Below are 17,565 nucleotides of genomic sequence, written 5' to 3' on the forward strand. Positions count from 1 at the left end.
ATGGGAGGGTAGGCAGATTTATAGTGTCAATGATTCAAACAAGTTATGTCAGTTCGTCCTTGTGAGTGAGGAAATTTTGTACAGCTGAAGTTCACTTTCTGCCAGAATTCCCAGTATGTGACACTTGCTGTCAAATTGCAACTTTGTCTCTGGTGTTTTGAGGATTATTCTCTTTGTCAAAACTGTCTGTGACTGAGGCTGCAGAGGAATTTGGAAGACCTGTGTGCCTATATTTACCTTTTTTGGAGCTTATTTGAATACCACACCGAGTTCTGTAGCTTGACTAGGCAGTGGGCGGGGTGGGGTGTAGAATAAGGATCATTGAGAAGTTTTCAGCGTTTAGGTTCCACACTGCTGATGCTTTCTCCGGTCTGTTCTGCTTGAGCTCTGTTGCACACTCATCAGGACACTGCAGGGCTCTTCATCCAGCTTGCTGTGAGCTTTGCGGCTCATCTGGGCAGTGGCCAGGAATGAGTGTGTGAGTGTGGAGCTCTTCTCAGCTCCAATCAGCTGCACCACACTTGCTCTACTCCACAGCTGGCCATACTCTGGACACTTTTCCTTGAAAAACTGTATTCTACTTCTGGTTTGGGTTCCCGAAACCTGGACTGTCTCTTTCTAGCTCTTGCATTGTTGTTTGCTCATGAATTCACCTCCCAGGCAGATCCTGCTGAATTTCCCAGGATGCAGGCAGCAGCATGGCTGGAGCACTGGCTTGGCAGCTGCTTTGTGGGCAAAGACCTACCAAGGGTGGTTTCTGTTTTTCATAGCTTTCTCTCTTAGAAGAGTAGCATCTACTTTTTTATATATATTAGTATTTTTTTCATCAAATTTCACCGACAAAGCTTCTACTTGGTCATCTTGCCCTGAACTCCAAAGAACACAAGGTATAGTTACTGAGCATTTGACATGCAGCTAATGACTATGACTGATGGATTGAACTTTAAATTTTATTGAACTTTAATTAATGTAATGTAAATAGCCACATACATGTACTGAGGTGCTTTATCAGCAGAGTTATAGAATAACATATGATACATAGCACTTTTCTCAATTATTATTTCATATTTTTTCACATTTATTTTCTCATTTTGTGTGCATGCATGTGCAAACACAAACACATAAGCACACATAGTATAGCATACTTATGGAGGTCTGAGGAGAAGTAGTAGGGCTTGGTTTTCTCTTTTTACCATGGAAATTCTGGGGATTAAACTCATGTCTTTAGGCTAAGCAGCAATAACCTTTAAGTGCTGAGCCATCTCACAGGCCCAATAATCAAAAACCTATTTGTTTAGACTGAAAGTTTCCTTTCTGGCTGTAACCATTAAATAGCATAGCTACATAATTGTATAATTATCAACCCTTGAAAGATTAGCAACACAACTGTCTATTGCATCACATACTCATTTTGGGGGCCTTATGAAGCTCTAGGGTAGTGCACAGATATGATTCCAAGTTTAGTAACTTTCTGAGTTCTGTATCTTTTTGGTGACAGGTCAAGAAAGATTTGGAAACATGACAAGAGTCTATTATCGAGAAGCTATGGGAGCGTTTATTGTCTTCGATGTCACCAGGCCAGCCACATTTGAAGCAGTGGCAAAGTGGAAAAATGATTTGGACTCAAAATTAACTCTCCCTAATGGTAAGCCAGTGTCAGTGGTTTTGTTGGCCAACAAATGTGACCAAGGAAAGGACGTGCTCGTGAATAATGGACTCAAGATGGACCAGTTCTGCAAGGAGCATGGTTTCGTAGGATGGTTTGAAACATCAGCCAAGGTAATACCATATTAAACAGTGACCTTAATAAAGTAAGAGTACAAAGAACCTGACACATAACCATTATCATTATCACAGTGGTAATAATGTTTCTGTCCAGTGATTTAGAGTTAGCAAGTTGTTTTGTGCTCTGTCTCATAGGAGGGTAATGAGTAGGCAGGGCAGAAATTATTATTTGCTACTTAAGATGATTATGACTGATGAAGCAAAACCATTTGTACATGGCCACATTGATCACAGTTTAAAGTCGTGCACAACACTTGTGAGCTCACTTTACATAAGGCACGTTTTACAAACATTCTTGCAGCTAGTCCTTACAGCATCATATGATTTCATAGGAAATGAAAGAAATGGATGTCACACTCTGTGTCATTGTCTTGCTGTTAAATTCACGATGTGACTATTAAATGAATTCATCTGCATGTCAGGAGTTAGACTTTGTTATGAATGGAGAAATGACAATAATAAGGACCACTGTACTAGGAATACTAGAATAGTCTGGCAAGAGACAGAATAGGACAACGGGGGAGAGCATAGCATAGCTTGGTACTTATGATTGTTCTGGGAGACTGGGAAGTACCAGGAAGTGGGAGCCTACGCAAGACAGGAAGACCCAGGAACCCGTGCGAAGAGTATTGCACTTAAAATCGTGCCTTACACTACCCTCTTATTTTTAAGTATAAGTTTTCTTTTATACTCGCCCTCCTATTTTGTTTATATTTTAAATATCAATCTTAGAGGGAAAGTACCTTTCATAATAAATTTTTAATTCAGTTTATTTATAACTGACGTATAATATTTCTACAAATTTATAGCATGCAATGTGCTGCTATGATTCATTTATCCATAAGATAATAATCAACATAGGGAAATTAGCATATTCATTACCTTATTTCATTTTATTTTTCTGAAATTTTCTGTGTGCATATAAATACAACTTTTAGAATATAAAGATTATAATCTATATAGTTTTGTTCTCATGACTGTTCTACTTTTGTTAATTATTATAAAACAAATACATAGATAATTGTGAAGCCCAAGCATTTGCTACTTGTTGGGGATTCAATTGTGAATAAGGCAGGTAGTGTCTCTTTACTTATGGAGTTCATATGAAGACTTCATTGTAGACATTTGTAAATATCACCAGAGAATCATGGGTGAAATTCCCTGAATGGCTATCATTTAAAATGGGTTGGGTTTTTCCTGGTACATAGTATTTGACTATAGATATGATAATCTACTATATGTTTTAAATACAGCTATATATTTTAAAATATCTAGAAGAAATAAAACATTTCATTAAATATATTTACCTTGATTTAAACATTACTAGATTTTTGTGGGAAAATAGCCTTCCTCAAAATTATTGACAACAGGGATTGAAAAGAAAAAGGTTGTTTGAGAACATCCCTGAATACTAAACCCAGCAGGATTAAGCTACTACTTGGCTCACATGATAATGAAAAAGGAATAGGAGTTGGTCCCACTGATGGGGTCCTACTGATGGGGTCCTACTGATGGGGTCCCACTGATGGGGTCCCACTGATGGGGTCCCACTGATGGGGTCCCACTGATGGGGTCCTACTGATGGGGTCCCACTGATGGGGTCTTACTGATGGTGTCCCACTGATGGAGTCCCACTGATGGGGTCCCACTGATGGGGTCCCACTGATGGGGTTCCACTGATGGAGTCCTACTGATGAGGTCCCACTGATGGAGTCCTACTGATGGGGTCCCACTGATGGGGTCCCACTGATGGGGTCTTACTTGAAAGCATCTTTGTTATAGTGATTTCTGGACAAACTTAGCACGTGGTCCACCTATGGCAGCCACAGCTCACCAAGATTCACTTGTGTTCAGAGAGTAAATGGTCCTCAGTTCCCAGTGTTGTCTTTTTTTTTTTTAAGGCCTTCCTGTTCTAGCACACTTCTCCAGCTCTTTAGTCTTTAACTACCCATTTCTTATTAATCTTCCCTTGGTTCTTAATTAACACACTTATTTTTAACAACTACGGTCTTTCTTTAAATGTTAGCCTGGATTTTTCTTTTTCATTCCAATATGAGTTAACTCACACACTCTTGTTTTCCCTGAGCCACACACTCCATTTTCACATCACCTGCATTTTCCTTCAGATCTGTCCTTTCTCCTTCCCTTCCTTCCTCGCTCTCCTTCCTCCCTCCCCTCCCCTCCCCTTCTCTTTTTTAGCTCTTCGCCTAGGCACAAGGAGATAAAGTGTTCTGGATTGCTTTTCTTAGCTATTGGTAAACTGATTTTTATGGCGAGGCAGCCTTTTATTAGTCTTCCATTGAATACATACCATCAATTATCGCTAGCTTACCAGACAAGCATTATGTGCATTGAAACTGCATATATTTATAAAACAGACACAGTCTATCCTCATGCCTAACCATAGGCCAGCATAAGTAAAATCTAAAGTGTGCTTGCTGAATAGTGATTGCTTACTAACAAGAAAAAGGAGAGGAGACTATCAACTATGGGGAAAGTTGAAATTACTTTGGAGTTTAAGGACTTTCTTAACTTTGTTGTCCTTACTTGACTCTGACATTCTTTGTCCTTCCACTGTAGTGTCAAACACTATATGCTTGAGACCTCTATGGTGGTTAACTTCAGGCCTAGTTGATGTTCGCACTTAAATATTGCATTCCTAGTTACCCAAATTTCCACTAGTGTTAAGTTTGAAGTGAGGCTACGAACAGATGTGGAATAGTGGGCCATGGAATTTCACAAGCATTGTGTCCAAGAGCGTACAAGACCCCGTGGTGAAATACAGCATCCACATACTGCCCCACCCCTTTAAAATCAACGCAGTTGAGGCTGCCCTTCTGAGCATCCTAACAGAAATGGTTTGCTGACACTGGGTTAACATTCACTCTCAACATTTGAAACCTCTTCAGTAATATGTGTAATTGACAAAGTGGAGTGCCAAGCTGCTCAGCAAGTTTTTTCACAGATATGTGAGAAGAGGCTGCTAATTTTTGAATACAGCATTGCAACACGTAAAATTGTGACCCAGATTAGACTTCCTGTCTGATTCTGAGACCGCAGCATTAGGAAACAGCAAACAGTTCCTTCTTTGATTGAATTTGGGATCAGGGGACTTGTCCGTTATAAAGCATTTTTTATTTAAGTAATTTATTCACATTATATCTCAATTGTTATCTCCTCACTTGTATCTTCCTATTATAAAGCATTTTTATAAAGGACATCTTTAAACAACTAGCAATCTCTTGCATGATATCATAATCAGCTGGTGAAGAACATCTGATTTCCATTTTTCTCTTTTTACATCTCCACCCCCTCTGGCTTTGCCCTTACGGACACATCCTGTAGAAACCCTGTGGACATCGCTAGCAGCCTTGCCCTTTCTTAATTGAAACAGGAGCTTGTGATTGAAACCACCCTGCTTGTGACCCCAGCACTGAGGAGGACTTCCTGTCTTAACCTTCATTTTCTGCAGTGCCTTAGTGCCTGTTATTATTGCTAGAGCAATATGGTAGTCCCTGGTTGACTAGTGAATTAAATGTGTGTGTGTGTTTGTGTGTGTGTGTGTGTGTGTTTGTGTGTGTGTGTGTGTGTGTACACATGTACATGCCCAACTGATCTTTAAACCATCTCTTCATATACTAACTTTAAGGAAGGAAAGAAAATTAACTTACTAAATCAGATTTTCTTTGCAGTCTGCATGAATTAATGCTCACTGTGAATTTTCTAGATAACATATGATTGTTCCCTCAAGCATATGATCCAAATTTCCTGGTTTATGCCTCCTATTTTAAAATAATTATTAAAAATTTCTACTTCTGGTTGTAAGCTTACACTTACATATATAATTTGCTCAGGAGCCCAGTCCATCTTACTCTGTACGTGTACTCTAACAATGGCTGTTTTATGCCTTCCTGTGACCAGATATAATGTTTATAATGTGCTTTCATAATAAAAGTTTGGAGTCTGAGCTCATGTCAAGGATTGATTCAACCCTGCTTGCTAACAGGTTCACCTAGTGCATTTCTGGTGCCTGTTGTCTGAGCCTTCCCTCTTACAGCTTTGGGATATACTTTCTCACAACCTTCTAAAGTCTTGTAATCATTGTGAAAATGTATGCGGATTTCCCAGGTGCATTATATATGATTCCACTATTACACACACACACACACACACACACACACACACACACACACACACCCATAGCCACATCTGCTAGTCTGGTTTTTACTGTCTGATTGGGCTTTGAGGCACACACAGCTGCACTGTGGTGAGAGAGGTCTTTCTGTATCTCAGCATTTCCTCACCCCCTCCATTTTGCTCTTAAAGTGTGGTGCTTCAGGTGCAGCTGTGTTCAGAATTAGGCCATTAGGTCACGGCAGTGCAGCTGGGAAACAGTGGAGCATGTTGCATCTGTGTAAAGTGAGGATGAGTCAGCTGATGGTGTTTTCTGTCCTTGTCCTCCTTTACATCAAGCCTTACTCCTGACAGATTTCCTCAACTATTTCTATTCTACATACTGTGATTCTCTAGGTGCCCACCTCCAAGAACGCTCTAGGATCAATAAGTGCATCGGGAAGCAGCTACTTTAAATGAATTTGTCCTCAATTTGGGTTAAAAGTAAATATGCCTGTGGATGTCTTCTGCTGCGAGAATGAATGTGCTTGACTGGTGCCTTCGGAGACAGTGCTATTTATTGTGGGAGAAGAGCCAACACTGCAGCATTTTTTTTGGGGGGGGTATTTTCGTGAATTCTAAAGGATGGTTTTTAGCTCACCTATGCAGGAGCTTTGCTTTGCCTTTTGTTGTTGTTGTTTTTATTTTGGGTTCTTTTTTTTTGGGGGGGGGTTGACAAGGCTGGCCCCAGACTCATTATGCAGCCAGTGGTGATCTTGTATTGCTGATCTTTCTGGCACTACATCACAAGCCCTGGGATTATAAGCATGTGCCACTACGCATGATTTTATGAGGTGGTAGGAGATGGACTGAACTCAAGGTTTTGTGTATTTTAGATAAGCACCCATAATATGCTATGTATAATAGTTTTATTATATTTATTTACTGTGAGGGGTGTGTGTGTGTGTGTGTGTGTGTGTGTGTGTGTGTGTGTGTGTGTGTTCACATGTGTGGGAGTCAAAAAAACAACCTTCAGGAGTCAATTCTTTCTTTCTACTGTTCCAGGAGTGGACGATTGTCAGGCTTTGCTATCACCCACTGTGCATTCTCATTTGTTCATATTTTCCTCTGTTGCTTCTTCTGGAACTTGGACATAATTTTGTGACCTAAATTCCAATAATTAAATGGAGTAGAAAGTGAGAAACTAGATGACAAGGGTAAAAAGCAGAATCCATTTCTTTTTTTCTGGACCGTGATGGCAGAAAAGGCTCTGCCTTTGGGACACAGTGTACTTTCTAGGCTCCGGTGCTTGTCATAATCAGCCACTCATAGATCCATGGATAGTTATATTTAAAGCTGAGTTCTTTGGTTCTTGAAAAAAAAAATAAAACAAAACAAACAACAACAACAACAAAAAACAGGATCAGTGCTATGAGGTGCCAAGAAACAGGTTCTTACTTAAGCTGTTTCTCTGTGGGGGTTGAAGCTCATTCTGAAAGACAAAGCTGACTGGTTTTTCCAGATGTATGCACGATTCTGCACATTATGCACCATTCCTTAAATATACTTTATTCAGCTGGCATTAGGCTTCTCAAATAATAATGTATCTTACCATAAATATGGCCCAAAAACAAGGTTAGAAAATCAAGCTCGCCGCTGTCTTTCCTCCAGGAGTCCCTTGATGTTGCTCTCCAGTGTGTTCTGAATCTACACTGACACTTTCTAAACTTTGTTATTTGTCAACTTTTGGTTTTTTTTTTTAAAGATTTACTTATTTTATCATGTGTGTCTGGGTACCACATGGGCCTATATACCTGTTGAGGTGAAAAGAGGGTGTTGGAGCTCCTGGAGGTGAATTTGCAGGCAGTTTAGAGCAGCCTTAAATGAGTGTGGGCAATCAAACTCCTGTCCTCTGGAAGAGCAGGAAGCTCTCAGAGCCACTGAGCCATCTCTCCAGCCCTTGTTGTTTGTTAACTTTGTACAAAGACCTTTGTGTAAGAACTCACTCAATTATTTGTAAGCCTTTATGAGATAGGAATTGTTATCATTCAAAAGAAATAAAAAAAAACTGAGGCATAAGTGACCATCCTAAAGTTGAATAGTTATTTTATTTTAATAGTATTTATACCTAATTACAGTGACATTTTAAATTTTAAGATGTGCTTATAGTCTTGTGCTGTGCCACAACAAATAATGGGTTTATTGTTTTTACTTTTTCCTGTTTCTTCTAAGAGGTAGGTATACCAAATGGCAGCTCCTAAGTGTTTTGCACCATGTTAAACACTTAAAGAAAACAGTGGGAATGCTGGCTTCGAATTATATTGTTGCTGTTGTTGAAAAGGGAAAGTTTTCTGGGTTTCATTAAGTTTATCGAGCTCTTTTATTATTTTTGAGCTATTCTGAAGCTGGTCTGGAGAGCAGTTAAGATTGGCGAGTTTTCTGAAGCTGCTTAAAGGGTAGTATCACACATCATTTATTTTACAGGCATCTAGAAAATAAACAGTTATAAAACATGCATTTATACAAACTGGAATTGCATAGATAATTGCACTTGGGTATGGGTAAATAGTTATTCTAATTTCTTTTTTAATGAGTTGAGCACAACACATTATTTTTAAATCCTTTTCTATTAAATCAAGTAATAAGCCATCTCAGATTCTTTCTAGTTTCCAAATGTTAAAATGTGAAAAAAAAAAAAAAGAAGCCTTGATAGTCACTTTTATATTCATTGATGAGCACGATTTATATCAGGTGAATTTTTCTTTCAGGCTCTGTGTTTTGAATGGTGTATCTTAAACCCATAGGGGTTCAAAGAAACATGCCTATTATTTTTTTTTTAAGTCAAGGACCTAAGGAAAATAAATTAATTTACACATTCAGCTCCCATGGCTTTAGATGGAGTTATAGGCTGCGGCTAGACTGACTTATCCTGCCATGCCTTTTACCCTGCTCATACATTTCACCCTCTACCTTTTGTTCTTCTGGTTGGAGCTGTGAGTGCTTAAGATCATTAAAGGTTAAAATCTAAAATCAGGGTGAAGTTAGAAGGTGTAATTTAAAGGAGATTCTGGGTGTGTCTAATAGTCCTGATTGGTTCCATAATGACTACTAGTCTGTATTACCGCCATCTGAATCATTACTTGTGATGGGTTTTTAATGCCTTACTTGAAAAAAATAGAAATCTTTTCATGAGTTTGAGAGTGGCTTAAGCCTGGGTCACAAACTTAAGCTACCTATCTGCTTACAGATCGGCATAAATTAATAGCTTATTAATTTTTGCACAACTAGTTCTCCAAGTATACTCTAGCTCGGTGCTTATGATTTTGTAGATAGCCTGACATCCCATTTCAGAGGAGTAGAAAGAGACCACTAGAGAATCTAAACATGGCTTGGTGACAGGAAGGCACACTGCTGCACCTGTCACTCTGTCCTTTCTGGTTCTTGATTTTGTGACTTTGCTTCCTCACATTTAGAAAATTATAATATCCCACATTGAGGCTTTGTTCACAGGAGCCTATTTTATGTGCCGAAAGGTGAAAACTCACCCCAGAGAGACACTGTTTTCATTTCCTCACTGCCTCAATCAATAGGCTCCATTTATTAATGACCAATATTCAAACAGCTTAGCAAGTGTCAGTAAACTATGACCTGCGGGCCAAATATAGGCCACTCTGTATTAAGCTAAGCTCCTGTTATAGCAGAGCTATGCTCATGATCTGCACGTTATTGACGGCTGCTTTTCCGGTTGAAGTACAGCAGAGCAGTTACACAAGAGGCCTTGTAGACTGTGGTGAACTGTTCGACATCTGTCCCTTTACTTGCTGCAGTTTGTTACAAATGTTTTATAATAAGAACTACCTCTCTTGTCCAGGTACCGTGGGACTGGTTTTACATAAAATACTGTGCTATTGAATTTTTTTTTCCAGACAAGTTTGTAATGGAGTATCTGTTAGTTTTTTTCTCTTTTTCAGATGAAGACATTAAATTTTAAAGTAGAAAGTGTAGATGCTTTATACTCATTGTTGGCATGTAATAAAGCTGAGATCTCAATATAGGTATACGAACAGCCCAGCCTAGTCACCCAACCGTCATCTTGTGCTACCTTCTAGCTTCGTCATTTGTGGCCTTCTGTAAGAATTACTTGCTGAGCAACTGACATTTGCATATAGTAAAGCATGATTGAATCTGCTCTCCAGAAGATTAAGGTCCAATGAAAGAAACCCATGTGATGACAATCAGCCTTCCTTTCACTATAGCAAAGAGCCTGACAGAAACACCTTGGAAGGAAGAAAGGTCTACGTATAGTTCTCAGGCCATAGTTCCAGAGGTTTTAAACACATAGTCCTTTGACTGAGGTGAGGCTAACAGTGGGCAAGTAAGGATAGATGGGATAAGGTCAAGGGAGAAAGGCAAAGAGAGCAGAAAGGGAAGGCCAGCAAAGGAAGAAGAGGGCCAAGAAGAAGGGGAAACATGGACAAAATATACTCTTCTAGGATAAACCCATCATGACCTACTTGACCTAAGTATTCTCCGACTTTGAGAGCTTACCACCTCCTAATAATATCATCAGATTATGAATCGGGCTGGGGATTTACCTAGTGGTAGATCATTTGTCTAACAAATACAAATTTCTGGATTCAGTAACTGGTCCAAACAAACAAACAAACAAAAGCCAGACATTATGCAAACAGTCTAAATTGGAGATGTTTGTTGGGTTCATCCACTAGGAGATCAGGAAACCCTGCAAAAGATGGGGAAGAAAGATTATAGTGGTCAGATGGAATGGAGGAGACTGGGAGAACATGTCCCACCATATCAACTATGCAGGGCTCGCATAGGCTCACAGAGTGAAATGGCAAACAAGGGGCCTGCTTGAGTGTGTATCAGGTCCTCTGCATAGATGTTATCCTGTTAGCTTGAAGTTTTTGTGGGACTCCTAACAATGGGAGTGAGTGTATCTATGACTCTTTTCCCTGCTCTTGAGACTCATTTCCTCCTATTGGTTTGCCTTGTTGAGCCTCAATATGAGGAGGGCTCTTCTCTTGTCTTATTGTATCTTGTTTTTTCCTGTTTGACTTGTGTCTTTCGGAGGCCTACTCTTTTCTGAAGAAGAAACTGAGGCATAGTGGATATGTGGGAGAGGGGGGGTGGGAGGAATGGAAAGAGGGGAAACTTGAACAGATGTATGAGAGAAGAATCTATTTTCAATTAAAGCAATTACAGTGTTTTTAAAAAAATCTTTTTGCAGTAGATGGCAATTAACAGGGATCCACAACTGGCCAACATACAGAAACTAAGAGACTTTGCAGTGCTCAGTCCTAAATGAGACACCTATATTCTTCTTCCTCCTAAGACCCAGGAGTCATGATAAAAGATGGGACAGAACATTTCTAAGAGACAGAGACAGTGGATGACTACAGCAAAACAGTGTTTTCTGCACACAACAAAGAAGCTGCACATATGGACTCAAGGGTTGTGACACCATGTACAAGACCTGTGTAAGATCAAGCCAGATCAAATCTCAGCGTGGAGAGTAAAGCTGGCCACGATGTCTCACTTCTAGCTGAGAAAATATTGGCAACTGATGGCTTCTGGGAGAGGAAGTGTCAGCTTTCTTGTAAAATTTGGCTCCTGAGTGGATACTCACTCCAGTTAATGGCCTAGCACCTGTGCACATCCAGACAGCACTAAGTAGACTCAGGAGTATATATGTGTGTGTGTGTGTGTGTGTGTGTGTGTGTATTTGTGTGTGTGTGTGTGTGTGTGTGTGTGTGTGTGCGTGTGTGTGTGTATGGTCATATGGAGTTTGGTGGTAATAGTTAGGACATGGGAGAATAGAGGAAGGATTGGAGTTGACAGAATGGACATTGGACTTCATCAAAACACATTATATTTAAGTATGAAATTTTCAAACACAATACATAAAAGAATGCACTTCTATGCAATCATTGCACCCAAACTCCAAAGGCTTCCTGGACAAACCTAACAACCAAATCATGGAATATTCTGTGGCTACTTCCTTGATGCCTTGAATTTCTTTCTTTCTCTCTTTTATTGGAAGTCATTTTATTTTATTTCCTTTTTTATTAAATACCTTTTTATTCTTTGCATATACATTTATATTATTATACATATATACACTAAGCTACCTACAGAAAGAGGAACCATGAAACAATTAGGAATTATGTAAATGTTACATTCATATAGTGTTTTGGCTATTTGTATTTGACAACCTTGAAGAAAACGTCTTTCCTATCTTGGTGAGTTTAAAATTCTGAATGTAAACCAGTATCTACCATATCTCATCATTATCAACTTGAAACATCTATCTAGACCTAAAAACATCTTAACCCCTAAACAACTAAGCTTAATTTAAAAACTAAAATATCTGGTCTTCAACCCCATCACAAACTTGAGGAGGAATAAAATTGATTACCTGAGTATACAGGGAATGCAGATTAGCAGATTCTCAAATGAGAAAATGACAGAGGCAGTTTGCTGCCTGAAAAATCTCCCAAAACTCTCTAAAATGTTAGAGATTCACCTTCAGCCCTCGGGCCGAATATATCTGGCAGACATATTTGTGAGGCAGGAAATACTGAGGACTTGCCTACCCTGTCTTGGCATTCATTCAAACTGCAGAACATGCAGGTAACTTATAGTGCTAATCCCACCAGATGGCAATAGCTCTGAGACTGGCTGAGACATGAATGTCTATGCACAGACAGTGCTTCTTGTTTGCTACAGAATCCATGTGAATTATTATTCTTCATATGGCGTGAATGAAGATTTACAGATGTCTTTTTTTTTCCTGCTCATACAAAGAACAAAGAACCAGCCTTAATTGTTCTGTACATAACGCACACTTTATACATTTTAAATTTTTGGACTGTATAAGGCTTGTGAGAAAATTATATGTTTAAAGAACAAAAGAACCAGACACTGACACTGGATAAGACCTGATAGGATTCATTCTTCTCAGCATGCTGGACACTAAGGTCCTGTATTTTTCATGTTCCTGCACCAAATCCTTCAGTTGCTGTGCCTCATCAGAACAGGACAGCTCCTAAGACAGCTTCAAACAGAGTTTTCAATCCCACTCGGTCCAGCATTTCAGATTGTCCTAAATAAGCCTGGGGTTTCTCAACATTTAGAAGCTGGACCATAAATACTATTCCTAGCTTGTTTAACCATATTCTCCAATCTTATTTGGGCCCCTACAAAGGTATTTGTCCCAAATCAGCCAGAAGAAAATGAAGAGAACAATGCCCCACTTCCCTGAAAGGGGATTCTGAAGGCTTTTGGTTGCTTTCTTTGGTGATAGATGTTTATTTTTATTGTAGGTCAGTTATAAGTTATTGTTGGTCTTATTTGGGAAAAAAACAAGGTTGGACTCAGGGACGCCTCTTTTCCTTTATCTTTCATTCTTAGGTTTGGAGATAGAGGTTGAAAAGAAGGAGGAATATAGAAATACATAGGGATGATAGGACAAAAAGTAGATTAGTGAATCTACTCCTCAACTTGATGTCTTAATTGTTACTCACAAGGTTATTTTTAATTCAGTGATATAGAATTTTGCATATAGATGCAAAATAAGTCTAATTTTACATACATTGGTATAGAATTCAAATTTAAGATAGTCTCTACTTATAATATGTGGTATTATAGCCTTGACTTTCTTAAGTCTTCTCGGCAACACATTAAGAAAAATGCTTGGACATGGGGATTTCGGAAGGAAAAACTGCTTAGCTAGAGTATGATTTGAAGTGAGGGCTGAGTATCAGAATTGGAGAGGGGAAAACAGGAAAATTCCTTTAAGGAAAACTTGAAGGAATTTACCAAATACCTTGGTAGCAGGTTCCAATGCCTCCCTCCTTGCCCTTGTATGGACTTAGAGATGGTTCTCATGCAAATAAGTTCAGGATGAGAACGAAAATAAAAGCTACAAACTAGTGAGCTCATCTAGAGAAAGGCTGGGCTTCATGTAATCTGTAACCATTGTGTTTATTTTGTGTTTTGTGTGCATATGTTTGGTATACATGTGTATGTGTGTGTTCATATGTATGTGGCTGCAAAAGTGTAAGGAAGTGCATCTGCACATATGCACACACACGTGGAGGCACAAAGTCAACATCAGGGGTCTTTTGCAATCACTTTTCCTTATTTATTAAGTTGGGGGTCTCTCTCACTTCAACTAGTCTCACTAACTAGCTAGCCAAGGTGATCCCCCATTTCTGCCTCTCAAGTACTGGGTTTATAAGAGGCTCACCATGTATTTATGTGTGTTATGGGGACCTGAATTCCATTCTTCATGCTTTCAAGGCAAGAGCTTTATCAACATGACCTAGAACAGTTTTTTAAATAAAGAACAGGCCTATGCACTTCATTTTGGAATTCCAAGGTCTAAAGATGTCTTGAAGTTCCACTTCGCTCAAACTTCATCTGAAAACACAAAGCCCTTCTTCATAAAACTGTAGGTAATGAGAACAGCTCATAAAATCCAGGGGGATGTTAGGGATGAAGATATTGCTTGAAAGCAATCTGGTGTAGTTTATAACTAAATTTTGAACTGTAGAATTCATCAGTAAGCCACAGTGCACATCCTGTGATCCAAGGGATGATTAAAACAAGCAGAATTTGTTTCTGGGTTGTGGTTTCTGCTGAGATTTCTATCTGCAGGTGCAATTTCTTTCCACTCTTTAGACTTCCATTCTTTCCGGATCTCTATCTTTACACGACCCAGAGATCTCAAGGCTGATGGGTCTGGACCTCAGTGCTTCTCTACAGACACCACCATCTTGTTGGGAGGCCTCTCACACACAGTTAAACCAGTTACTATAGCCTGTTACTCACCCTTCAGGGTGATCTTTCCTGAGCATCAAAAACTCCCACAGAGAGCCTCCTCCCTGCTTTCCCAGAGCTTTCTTTGCTTCATCTCTCTCCACAATGACACTAACTGGCATGAAGGCCTCTCTAGGTCTTTAAACCCCTCCTCGGAGGACTGTACTTTCTGCCTTTATACACCTAGTTCTTCTCCTTCCGGATTCAGCTTGATATCTAAGATTTATGACCCCAGGTAATCTCTTCTTTAGACTTTGCGTAACGATAATTTCTTCATGAGTTTGCATGCCCCCACACCTGTAAGTGTCCCTGTTTGTCACCCAGTACAATGGCTGTGACAGAGAAGGTGATCACTGTGTCAGCAGCTATTGAATAGAAGAGAATTCATTGTTTACTGTCCTGCCTTTCAAGGACGTTTTTCAGAACATTCCACTACTGTATTATTCTCTCCACCCATTGTGGACGATTTTCTGTCCTTGGAGAACTCTGCAGAAGACAAAAAATGAAATTACTTCTGCATTTCCCAGAAGGACTCTAAAGAATACAACTCTGTTTGTGTAGAAAACTCTTCAGATACTTTGCACAATAAGGAGATTGACTCTGTGCCGTGCTGTGTGCATGAGGAGTCCGAGGGGAGACATGACGGTGGGTTAAAGAGACCTACATGCCCTCTCTCTATACTGGGAATGAAAACTCTAGTACTGCTACCTAGAATCCCACAAATGCCGGACATTGGTCCTTGGTATTCTACCCAGTGTATACCACCTTTTCTCTTTACTGATTTTCTTTAGCATGCTCATCTTCTGTGTTTCTGGTACTATCATTTGAGCCATACAAAGTGGTTATCATATTTGTTTGTTTTTCCTAATAAAGAACAGAGACCTAACAAAGCTTTATAAAATTTCTTTAAACCATTTGTCCATTTGTTTTATTTATATGGATTTGTGCTTGCCTTACTGTGATTCTGTGCACTTCATGTACATAGGAGGCTGAGGGCACCTAAAGTAGACAGTAGATCTTCTAGAACTGTAGTTACAGGCAGTTTTGAGCCACAGTCTTGATGCTAAAAACTGAATCTATCCCTCTACAAAACAGTAAGCATGCTAAGCCATGCTGCTGCCCCAGGAAAGCTTTGCAACGATGTTTGTTGGACATATTAAGCCTGAGCTTCAAATCTAGGCCAATGGTCTGTCCACTCACTGATTCTTAAAGAGTCTTGCACATCAGGATCATCTTTGAGGATTGTTACAATTGTGGGTGCATTGATCACATTTTTAGAAATAATTGTAAGGGAAGATAATGTTTTTGGAAAATACTGCTTTCATGATTTTGATTTGAATAATAATTAATATTTATTGTGTTAATATTCACTCATTCGTTCTCAAAACATGAGAATTTCTGCTTTTTCCTCAGGTGGGCACTTTGCTAAGTTCTGAGATACTGAACATTAAGGGTTGTTTCCCTTTATCAAAAAACTCCTGGTATCCTTGGAGACAGCTCATAAAAAAATTCCAGTACAGTGTGAATTTTGATAAAAATATTTATTCTCTAAGCCCTGTGAGAGAATTTTCTAGAAAAACTACTACCTATATCTTTGTGAAGCAGCTTCCTTTCTGTTTTTATCAAAGCTACTGAGTATAAGAAGGCTATAAGGGGCGCTCTTAGAACTCTTTCTTCATGAGTGTAGAGTGGAGCCTTAGGAATCAGAGTTAGGAACCCAGGAATTGTTGAAGGAACACAGCTTTTCACCATATTCTTAAGAGTGTTCTTTTTTCTCATTTATTTATTTATTTATTCATTTATTTATTCGATGACTTTACAGCCTGATGGGCATGACATTTCTCTCATCGCTATCTCCCTCTACCGTTAGGCTGTATCTTCTGCGTGTTAACCAATACATTACCAACATTCCATTACCTCTAAATTTCTAAAACTCCGTGGAGGTCTCACAGGTGTATATTTTTCTTATTCTTTTAATCATTAAGATGCTATTTAATGTATTCTATTACTCACAGATTTTTTTTGCAGTATATTGGTAAAGAAAATAAATGGGCACCTTTGATTGTTTTGTCATCCTTAACTAGAATGTGTGCATGCTCTTTGTCGAGTTGCTGATTGCTTACTCATTTCAGTCTCGGTTAACATATAACTTAATTGTTGCAGTTTTTATAAAAAAAAAAAAGTAGTACTTACTCCAGATTTTATAGTGTGGAAAGTAAAGTGCAGTGGTACATGAGTACCTTATCCCCAGTCACCCCAGCTAGTGAGCATCAGAGCTAGGACAGAAATTCATAACAGTTGATTGACCTTCATACTCTTTTTGCCAACTTCCTACTTATAAAAAAATAAAACAGTAGACAAAGGCTTTTCCTCCTCCGTCAGAACCAACGTCTCTCTCTCTCTCTCTCTCTCTCTCTCTCTCTCTCTCTCTCTCTCTCTCTCTCTCTCTCTCTCTCTCCCTGGCAAGGGTTTCCCTCTGTTTTAGGATGGCTTCATTGTCAAGACCTGTTTGGCTTCCCCCTCCTTGTATTTCTTTATTGTTTCCTGTATTGACTTTGTTTGTCCCCTGTTTTGTGGTGCTTTGCCTTCTCTGATGGTGTCTTGTTTGCCATCTTTGAAGCGTTCTTGATTTGTTGGTGACAGCCTTATCGTCCCAAGGCCTTCCATTTTATCTCTGTCTGCTTCACTGCAAGAGAGATATTGATTTCTTGAGAGAGCCTGCTGGGGTTGGGGGAAAATCAATATCCCATTAGACATAAGTGAGGAGTCGCAGAGCTCCTCAGCTGACAGCCCACCGATCTGACATGCTGGGGCAGTGCTCAAAGG

At 39.3% G+C, this 17,565-nt stretch overlaps 1 protein-coding gene across 1 annotated transcript in view; it reads left to right on the forward strand.

Moving 5' to 3' along the window:
* The window catches only part of RAB38 (RAB38, member RAS oncogene family), a 63,895-nt gene that overhangs the window by 23,591 nt on the left and 22,739 nt on the right, over nt 1-17,565 (forward strand). Inside the window, exon 2 of the mRNA XM_084773385.1 lies at nt 1,499-1,779. Coding sequence (XP_084629511.1) covers nt 1,499-1,779 — 281 coding nt within the window. The remainder of the gene's footprint in view (nt 1-1,498; nt 1,780-17,565) is intronic.

Source organism: Acomys minous (assembly GCF_964271855.1).
Source record: "Acomys minous genome assembly, chromosome: 2".
Taxonomy (NCBI): Eukaryota; Metazoa; Chordata; class Mammalia; order Rodentia; family Muridae; genus Acomys; species Acomys minous.